The sequence below is a fragment of the Odontomachus brunneus genome, unplaced genomic scaffold (assembly GCF_010583005.1).
Source record: "Odontomachus brunneus isolate Ranch 3 - 2012 unplaced genomic scaffold, Obru_v1 Obru_scaffold_086, whole genome shotgun sequence".
In the NCBI taxonomy this organism is placed as follows: domain Eukaryota; kingdom Metazoa; phylum Arthropoda; class Insecta; order Hymenoptera; family Formicidae; genus Odontomachus; species Odontomachus brunneus.
In genome coordinates this window covers 1,168,037-1,178,919 of record NW_022639536.1, presented here as the reverse complement: position 1 = coordinate 1,178,919, position 10,883 = coordinate 1,168,037, and the positions used below count along the sequence as shown (strand labels likewise).

General features: G+C 31.8%; 1 protein-coding gene and 1 long non-coding RNA gene across 7 annotated transcripts in view; one reads left to right on the top strand and one right to left on the bottom strand.

The window, feature by feature from the left end:
* The window catches only part of LOC116847959 (protein strawberry notch-like), a 30,152-nt gene that overhangs the window by 7,868 nt on the left and 11,401 nt on the right, over nt 1-10,883 (bottom strand). For 3 of the 5 annotated variants that reach the window (XM_032823609.1, XM_032823608.1, XM_032823607.1), the window contains exons 14-16: nt 9,017-9,583; nt 8,288-8,601; nt 8,078-8,203 (exon numbers count right to left, since the gene is read on the bottom strand). In XM_032823609.1, coding sequence (XP_032679500.1) covers nt 8,097-8,203; nt 8,288-8,601; nt 9,017-9,583 — 988 coding nt within the window. In that variant the 3' untranslated portion in view covers nt 8,078-8,096. Of the gene's footprint in view, nt 1-7,046; nt 7,911-8,076; nt 8,204-8,287; nt 8,602-9,016; nt 9,584-10,883 lie in introns of those variants that run through there. The other 2 variants (XM_032823610.1, XM_032823611.1) reach the window with 2 other exon arrangements.
* LOC116847961 overlaps nt 4,175-10,883 on the top strand; it is a 32,428-nt gene continuing 25,719 nt past the window's right edge. Inside the window, exons 1-3 of one of the 2 annotated variants that reach the window (XR_004378863.1) lie at nt 4,175-4,677; nt 8,241-8,435; nt 9,084-9,224. This is a non-coding gene — a long non-coding RNA (uncharacterized LOC116847961). Of the gene's footprint in view, nt 4,678-8,240; nt 8,436-9,083; nt 9,225-10,883 lie in introns of those variants that run through there. The other variant, XR_004378864.1, reaches the window with a different exon arrangement.

Here is a 10,883-nt window from a genome sequence, read left to right as displayed (position 1 = left end):
GTAAAGTATATATATATAAAGTATATATATGAAGAGTTAAAAAATGTTTTATACAAAGGTTTTATATATAGTAAAAATATCTTTATTTAATTATGCCATTCATTAAAAAAAAATATATATTTTTAAGAATTCATCCTTTGTTTCTATGTGAAAATGTATCTATTGCGTTATGATATTATGAGTTTATTATCAAGTTCAGATAAGTCATGTTCTTTTCACGTGTATCCCTGTTTATAATTATATTAAAGCATAAGAAGATTCATTATTCAATTATTAGCTCGACAGATTTTTATGTATATACAACACATTTAATTTTTATTATATTGGTAAACTATTTTTTACGTAACAACTGTATGCGCAATGTAAGAATAATCATATAGCTTCTAATTATCATGCAATTATCATTTTGATGTTTAACATTGACAATATATATTATTTATTTTACGTAACAAATATGTGTGCAGTGTAAGAATGATATTATATATTCATAAAAACCTATCGCTCATAATTGAACAATGGACCTTCTTATGCTTTAATATAATTATTAATAGGGATACATATAGAATATAATATGACTTATCTTAACTTGATAATAAACTTATAATATCATAACGCAATAGATACATTTTCATATAGAAACAAAGGATGAATTAAAAAAAATATTGTTTAAAAAAATGAGTGGCATAATTAAATAAAGATATTTTTACTATAAAATCTTTATATGAAAAATTGTTTGACACTTTATTTAGTTTACGAAATATATTGAAAAAATCGAAAGCCTCTATTTTTGAAGGGTGATTTCATCCTTTCAAAACATGTTTTACCATCAACTAAAGAGTTTTATAAATTATTGACTTTATTTAACCTACATTTTTATATCATGTTTTATTAAAATCAGAATTTTAACACGATTGATAGTGCATTACATAGGGAGTACAAAGGATGAATTTATTAAAAAAAAAATTTTTTTTAATAACTTGATAATAAACTTATAATATCATAACGCAATAGATACATTTTCATATAGAAACAAAGGATGAATTAAAAAAAATATTGTTTAAAAAAATGAGTGGCATAATTAAATAAAGATATTTTTACTATAAAATCTTTATATGAAAAATTGTTTGAAAAAATTTTTTTTTAATAACTGACAGTTAAATAGAGAAAATTGTCTATAAAACTTTTGTATAAAACATTTTTTGATATTTCATTTAGTTTACGAAATATATTGAAAAAATCTAAAATTTCTGTATCTTTAAAGGGTACTTTCACCTTTCGAACAGTTTTTTTTAGCACGAACTGAAATTACCTAAATTTATCTATTTATCTAGCCTACATTTGTGCAAAGTTTCATTAAAGTCTGAATTTTCGGGTTCGCGAGGTCCCCTTGTAAGAAAATCTTATTCATTTTTTAAATAATATTTGAATTCCTATACTATACCTATAAACTTTTAACGTTAAAATAAAAATAAAATAAACTTGGCATTTTAATAAAATCCCTAGTGACCCTAGATTTAGTAAGTGTCTAAAAATTGTGTATTTTTCTTTTATAACCCAAGGAGGATTACCTTAATTTCAAAGAATTGTAAAGAAAGGCCAAAATTCCAGGTAATTTTTTTTATTTTTCTTTTACATATCCCAGTTTTCCATGACAAATTTAAATTCCATGACTTTTCCCGGTTTTCTTGGTTTTCCAAGTCTGTAGCAACTCTGTACTATTAATATGTTTTAATAAAGAAAAATAAGTTTTATCTTTACGAAATGCAAATTTACCAAACATTGATGAAAAAATATCTGAGATTATTATTCAGAATTCAAATCTTCTGAAAAACGAAATAAATATCTTAAGACTTTCTATAAGTAATATTTAAATTATTTGAAAGGAATAAGGCCATTAAGAGCCGATACTGGGTGTTTTTTGCAAATGTCTATGATGAAGAGGATAATAATGATCATAGACATTTACAAAAAACATCCAGAATTGACTCTTAATGGCCTTATTTTTTTCAAATAATTTAGACTTCTGAAAAACGTTTGTTTATCTGATGAATATATTTTTTTTTCCTAAATAGTTTAGTGAATAGACATAATTATCGATACTAGAGTGAGAAAAATCCTCACATTATCAGAGTAGACCGCACTCAATAGCCACAAAAAGTAAATATATGAATAGGTAAATGTAATTAACAACAAAAATAATAAACAATTAAACCCAAAAAATAAATGCAAGTCATAATTTTCTTTTTTAAAACATTCAATTAATTTTCAAACATTCAACGAATTATCTAACTAATTATTAATTGAAAATTTAGTAATTTTTTATTATATTAGATATCTTAGATAATACTATTATTAGTTTTTTTATTTTTGGAGACGAACTTAAATGGCGAAATTACCATTATTATTTAGATACGCTTGAAAATTTGATTGATTTTTTTATTACGCAAGAATTAAAGAATCAATTAAATGAGCAGGGTACATGAATTTAGATAAAAATTTGATACATTTCCAGCAAAATGGGCTCCCCTTTATTACGTAGTGTCAGTTGTTGAATGACAAATATCGTAGTAGATGAACTTGTAGATCATTGACTAGCGAGTGGCCAAAGTCTCGTGATTTGTCATTTAATTTTTTCTTTTATGAGAACATTTAAATCAGTCGTTTACAAAACTCCAATAAACAAATATTAAAGACTTAAAAAATAGAATAACTAGAGCTTGTAAGTCGATGTCTTGAGAAATTTTTTAGAATATAAGACAAAAATCCAAAAGCAGAATTTATTTGTGTATGGAGAAAAATGGTGGACTTTGAGAATGATTTATGAATGACTAAAAAAAACTATAATCGTTCTTCTTTCTTTCTTCCTTTATCCTCTTTTCTTCACACACACGTATATACGTTCAAACATATAGGTTACAAGGCATGTATGTATTTTAACTTTCTCTAATATTTTTTTCAATGAAAAAAAAAAAACATTAAAAAAATAAGTTTAAAAAAAATTCGGACGCAAAATTTTCTATTTGTTCAAGTTCTACAATGGAAAATATCTTTTAATTTAAGAAAAAAAGTTGATCTTGAAATGTTCTTGAAAATCGTAAATTACATAGTTAAGGTCATATGCCCCCCTTTAAAATCCAGTATTGAGAATTAGTTGCGTATTTCGCAAATTTCTGAGATAACGCCTACTATCTCCCCATTGCCGCTTCAAGCTCAACAGTTGAGCTACCAATTGCGCGTGAGACTTTTGTCTTAGGAGCGTCTTCATATAAGAAATATGTTGGAATTATACTTTTTGTCAAACAGTGTCATAAAAACAATTTCCTTGCTTAATAATTCTTATTTTCATAAATGAGTACTACATTTTTTATTTGTAATGTATTCTGTACATATATATATTTTTTTCTATAACAATATATAGTAGTGACAATCATATTAAAATTCTCAATTATTGTTACTACTATATTATTATATTAAATAAATATATTACAATAAAATATATTATAATAAAGAATGTTATTATAGAATATATTACAATAAAAAATGTAATATTAAATTATTTATGAAAATAAGGATTATTGAACAAGAAAAATATTTTAATGACAATTAGATGGAAAGTCCCAGCATATTTCATATGTAGAAATATTCCTGGCGGCTCGGCCATCGAGTTTGGAGCAATAGTGAAGGAATAATAGGCGTTGCCTCCGAAATCTGCCCAAAATGTGCAATTAATTCTCAGCGCTGTTTTAGAAAATACTGAAGGTGGAAAATTTTCAAATAAATACTCTTTGGATATGTAAAAAAAATAATATTCAAATAAATATTTGGATATGTCGAATAAAGAAGTGATAGTTTTGTTTGATACATATCGACATGTGCACGCTATCCTTTTCTCGTATTTTTCCACATATATCTTTTCTACACAGATTTTATGTAAATATCTGTGCTATGTTGCTAATATTTACATTCTGTCTAAAATATGTTGTTGCTGACAGATGCTGTTTTCCTGACAAATTTTTAAATATGACCTATTTTTGTTTCTTCATTAAGTTTTGTTTTTAGCACGATTTCTTTCTGATGTATCAATACTGCCTATTTGACAGAATAATTGAACCAGTCTATCAAAAGTAGCTTTGGATGAACAGCGACGGCCAAAATGTCTTTCCACGTACAACTGTGCATGAATGTTTGTAAACATACTTTGAATAAAAACGTTCCGATAGAGACTACCAAGTTAAATTGAAAATCATTTAGTATGCTGTTGATACTACATCAGAGTACCATTAGTGTCTGTCATATCAAGAATGTTTAATTTAGAAGAGGAAATGGAAATAATTTTAATCTATGGAAAATCAGAGAGAAACTCTGCGCGCAATTGTACGCACAAAGTTTCTATATACTATTCCTTTCAAAGAACCAGAGTTGATCTTCATATTTAAGAAATTCTTCTATATCTATCAAGTGTATATATTAGGTAATATTTACCTCGAAATAATGCTTTCTTTTTAATACAACGTTTTTCCATAAAACTTTTTTTATATTGATGTATAAAATATATAACGACGGATTGACTAAATCAATCAGAAAAAGCATGTTTTAAAGAGAATACAAGTATCGGAAAGACTGCATTCACAATTATATAGGATCTATGATGCATATATGAAAAAATACGTTGAAAAGGTAATATAATCGTATCAGCGTTTATTTAACGATCGTCTTTATTCTATAAAGATTTGTGTGCGTGTGTGTGTGTGTAGTCAAAGTCCGTAGCACGGGTGCTCCTAGGATTGACTGATCAATTTGCGGAACAACCAAGCGTTTTGGTCAAAGCCCGAAATAGTTTTCTGTTTCGGGCTTCGCTCCCCGCCTGATTAAAAACCTAATCTAATCTTATCCTACAACAGTATTGTGACAATGTTGGTTGCTAAAAAATGTAAATTTATACAAGTATATTTTAAGAAAACCAACGTTCTCATAGTAGGGTAGGACTAGGTTAGGTTAAATTTAAGCGGGATGGGAGGCAAGGCGAAGCCTCCCACTTTCAATACAATATCGAAAAATTATATTCTATTTATGAAACTTCTTTTGTTAATAATTTTTTGATAAATAACGAACAACGACTAAGACCTGTTGAAGGTTACTCAAGACGATCTTTATAATATATTTACAATATAAGGACATGATTATTGGAGATGCCTCCTCTAAACAGGAATTTTAACGTAATTTTTTTAGTTTCTAACTTTAACCAACCACGTCAGTTAAAAGTCGAAACACAAAACTATTTCGGGCTTTGTTCAAAACGTTTAGTTGTTCTGTAGATTGATCAATCAATCCTAGAAGTGTCCGTGCTACGGGTTTTGACTATACATACAGGGTAGTCTATAGAAAACGAAACAAACGTGATTTTTATTAGATTAACGTATTTAACCTGATTTATTCAAAAAACGCTCGGACACATCAACTTTAGTTTTAAGAGTGACATGTTAATTGGTTATTTCCGTATGCCAAACCTCAACCCCATAAGAGGAGCTCATTTCACCATAAAAATTTTAAATGATAAAGGGTGTCTAGCAACATACCATTTAAAAGAGTGATTAATTCGCTTTACAATAATGTTTTATGTTTTTAATTTCAATCATTATTTCTCGAGTAATTATAACAAATCAATAAATCAAAAATTATGAAAATAAGTGGATGTGTAGCATCATTCTGTAATTCGTCATCTAAAGATCCTAGAGACGCTAAATTCAAACAAAAATATTAAGTGTACAACTTTGCTTCCGCCGTTTTTTTTTCCGAAATTCGAGGTTTTATTGTAAAAAATTGGTTATACATTTATGATTCAAAGTATTGTCCATCGCTGGCCACTACTTTCTCCCATCTTTCGGGCAGCGTACGAATCCCGCGTCGAAAAAACTGGTCATCTTTTGAGGCGATCCACGAATCGATCCAATTTTTTATTTCTTCATAAGACCGGAAATGCTGGTCAGCCAGGCCGTGTGCCATTGATCGAAACAAGTGATAGGCAGAGGGAGCAACGTCTGGAGAATACGGCGGGTGGGGTAGGACTTCCCATTTCAACGTTTCCAAGTATGTCTTGACCACTTTCGCAACATGGAGTCGAGCATTGTCATGCTGCAAAATCACTTTATCGTGTCTCTCGTTGTATTGCGGCCGTTTGTCTTTCAATATGCTCGGCTCAAACGCATCAATTGCGTTCGATTCCGATCGCCTGTGATTGTTTCAGTCGGTTTTACCAGCTCATAATACACTATGCCGAGCTGGTCCCACCAAATACAGAGCATGACCTTGGAGCCGTGAATATTCGGTTTGGCCGTCGACATGGAAGCATGGCCGGGAACTCCCCATGATTTTCTGCGCTTGGGGTTATCGTAATGAACCCATTTTTCGTCCCCAGTCACAATGCGATGCAGAAATCCCTTCCATCTTTGCCTTTCAAGCAGCTGTTCACAAGCAAACAAACGCCGTTCAACATCTCTCGGCTTCAATTCGTACGGCACCCAATTTCCTTGCTTCTGAATCATTCCCATGGCTTTGAGGCGTTTTGAAATGGCTTGTTGAGTCACTCCCAATGATCGTGCCAATTCTTCTTGATTTTGACACGAGTCTTGATCAAGTAATGCCTCCAATTCTACATCTTAGAAAACCTTCTCTTTTCCACCGCTATGCCGGTCTTCGACGTCAAAATCACCGTTCTTGAAGCGTTGAAACCACTCACGACACGTTTTTTCACTAATAGCGGCCTCACCATAAGTATTTGAGAGCATTCGATGAGCCTCAGCTGCAGGTTTCTTCATATTGAAGCAGAAAATTAAAACCTCCCGCAAATGACGAGAATTTGTATCGTAAACTGATATTTTCAATCGAGAATAACTTTATGGTGCAGACACAAATCGACTAATGTTTCTATGGGGTTATGTTGACAGATGTCCAAGTTTATTATATGACGTCTATGATCTATTTATTTCGACCACCACTTATCGCTAAAGCCATCTATAGGAAAACGGCGGAAGCAAAGTTGTACACCTAATACAAAAAATGAAAAAAACCAAATACATAATTATTACTTAACGTTTGTAAAATTATAAACATAAAAATAAAATTTAATGTAATGGGAAGCAATAATGCACATAACATTTGTGAGGAAACCATATACTCCAATAATACTAAACTAGCAATTTAATGTCAACATGTAAATGTTGCAAATGACTATCATCAACTTCCATACAATAATAAAGATTTTGTTCAAAACGTTGTCGCACATTTTGAAGCATTTGTACAGTGATTTGATGACATTCTTCGATAATACGTTATTGCAAATCTTTTAAAGAAGCTGGTTGAGTTACGTAAGGTCTCTAGGACTTTTAGATAACGAATTATTACAGAATAATGCTACACATCTACTTATTTTCATAATTTTTGATTTATTGATTTGTTATAATTACTCGGGAAATAATGATTAAAATTAAAAAAATAAAACACTATTGTAAAGCGAATTAATCGCTCTTTCAAATAGTATGTTGCTGGACACTTGTCATTTAAAATTTTTATAATGAAATAAGCTCCTCTTATGGGGTTAGCATACGGAAATAGCCAATTAACATGTCCCCCTTGAAACTAAAGTTGATGTGTCCGAGTGTTCTTCGAATAAATTAGATTAAATGCCAAAAATCACGTTTATTTCGTTTTCGGTGGACCACTCAGTATACATAAAATTAATAACGTCGGTAACAGATGATAATGTTTCCTATTTTTTGATGATCGCCTCTATACGTTTGAAGTTTGTCATCCCTTTAAGTACAATATAATAACAAGACTTTTCCTCAATAATAGGACTTTTCAAGAAAAATATTTAAATATTTATAATTTTTAATAAGTAAATCATGTTTTTCCTGTTAAAAAAAATTTGTTTTTAAAAAACTTAATATATCTGTAAACTAGTGTATCTATATTGGAATTTCGCATATCAAGGGATGAAACGTTTATATAGTTCCTTTGAGCAATTATATCGACAGGTAGATTTTTTTTATATGATCAAGAAGTCTTTTAAGCACATTACCTTCGATACGATTTGATATTCAAAATGTCAGTTCTTCCGTTTTTTCCGAGTCAGAAGAAAGCGCTTGATGCAACACTTCCATGCAACTCTTCGGAATAAGCGTCCCAACAATCTTCAGTCCTTCATCTGTCAGAAATAAAAAATAATAAATTTTTATTTTTAGGCTCTATAGAAATATATCGATATCAACTGAAAAACATAAAGACTTACCCGTCCGTAACCGTACAACTTGCATCTTAGAATTATGTCCAGATCGTGAAGCGAGTATGCTTTCCACACGACTCCAAACGCTCAGAACGGAACCGGCTAACACATTATAGGAACGTCTTCTCAATCCCACCTCACAATCTATACCGAGGTTAGTATTTTTACAATTACCACTCCAGTAAGCATGCGAACACGTATTCACGGAAGCCTCATATTGCTGCGACCAATGTGGCTCCGCCTCATTTGCGCTCATCTTCTTGTACTTTTTCTCTAATTCGCCTAGAGTTTCCTGTCGCAACTGTAGTCCCGTATTGGGCCTAATAATCCAAAACAGTTAGTTTAGGTTTCAAAAAACAAAAATTAAAGAATAATGTAATTAGCAACACAGACATTTATACTTATAGTAATTTAAAACTCGTTTAGCACAACATCCGCAGCTTACACGTTTACATGAACAGCATAAAATCGATTTAATAATTTCCAATGTAACTACTGGTATTACATGTCATATAAATAATTATGATATAATTATACTATACAACATATATAATATTAGAAGTTACAACATCGAGAATTATAAAATCGATCTTACGCTGCTCACGTAAACGTAAAGTATAGCATCTCTACAGATGTTACTAAATTAGTTTTAGGTTACTTATAAATATAATTATAGTCACTATACAAGAATCGCTATCATAGCCATGCACACTAAAGAGATCGAGTACATCATACCTATACACCATGTAAAGTTGATCTTTCTTGCTCTCGCTTTTCTTCTTGCCACTATCTACGATGACAGCGAGAATCGCGGTCTGCTTTCCGTTACGGATCTGATGGCTTAGATAGAAACCCTCTTTGGACCCTGTCAATTCCGAAAACTTATCCGTGGCTTCGGACCAACTCATACCACGCTCGACGTGCACCACATGTAATTCCGTTGGCGCCTTGCCGGTTGCGTGTTTCCGCAGAAACCGGTACAACCGTACTCTTCGCACGTTTTCACCCGATGTACCGAGGTCAAGAATGCCCATGTCGAAACGACCGGTTTTCTTCGCTTGCGTGATAATGGCGTTAAGCGTGTCGGTGAAATATTTGAAGAGACGATTCTGCAAGTCGACTGGCATGCCAAGGATTCGATTCAGAAACTTCGACATGTTGTTATAGTCCTTGTCGAGCGCAAGTATACCAGGTGTGTTCTCGCTGTTGCAAATTAAACCGACACCCACCAGTGCGGCCGCCACATCCTTGAAGAACTCACCGTGGTAATCTTGAGGAGGTGGTACCAACGGCGCTTCGAATCTGAAATTGAAACAGTATATCAAATCGAGTGAAGAAAATATATAGTTTTATTAACATAAAAATATCTTATTTTTTATAATATATATTATGTATATATTATTATATATATACATATTATATATATATTATTATTATTATTATAGTACACGCACGCACGCACGCACGCACGCACGCACGCACGCACGCACGCACGCACGCACGCACGCACGCACGCACGCACGCACGCACGCACGCGTCTCAAAATTGTAACACACCAACTTCATAGGAGCGTAGAGCTAAGCGAGAGGATCAGAAAAGTCTTCTCCCATTTAGCGATAACGCATCTAGTTTGTTAATAATAACCGCGTAAAGTTTGGCGTTTGTCACGTCCGTTGCGGCCTATAGACGCTCCGCGGCGAGCTGTGTGCGTCGAGGCTGAGCGGTAACGCAGCTCGCGCTGACCGCCGCGATAGCGTCTTGAAGTTTTGACGCTGACGGCGCGCGGCGAGGCAACTCTCTTCCTCTCTGTGTATTGTCTTTGCAATTTATTACATACTGTGACTGTAACTAACTCATTTGTTTTTACAAAGTGTTTAAATTTATTAGATGTAGAAACAATAGATACACATCAAGATATTTACATCGTTCGATTTCTTTCTTTTAATTCTTAAAAGAAAGAAGACTATTCTCGTGTCGCAGTTTTTTTTATTATTAGATAGAGAAAGTTCGCGCGAAGTTCTGAATGCTATACTAGTATTATTTAACATAGTTACTCGCAAAAAAGCAACATATACTTGTCTCCAACTAAATATAGAATTTCCAGCTTCTACAACGGCATGATTTAAACTTAGTCCTTAACTCTTATGAATAATCATACCATGACTTAAACATATTGAAAATTGTTTTTGCGATATATATTAAGTCTCAAATAACCATAACAAGAAAAACCAAAGGTGTTGGAGAAATTCTGAATTTGTTTTCGGATTCTATATGTATATAAACATACAGTGTGTCCCATAAGTTCGGCAACGGCAAGAAAACTCGGCAGGGGAGCATTTTAGAGAAAAATGTTTTGAATAAAAGTTGTAAGGCTTAAAAAGTCGCATTTAATGACAGTAGTTATTTGACCTAAGATGACGTCGCCAAGGTCAGGACAAGGTCAACTTTGCTTTTGTAAATAGAAATACATATTTCTTATTACGGGATTTTATTCTACGTAAAAAAGCAAACAACTTTTGCTTGAAAAAATTTTTTATACGACCTCTATTTTTTAAGATATTTACGTAAATATCTACAAAATTATTGGTTTCAATAATTTTTT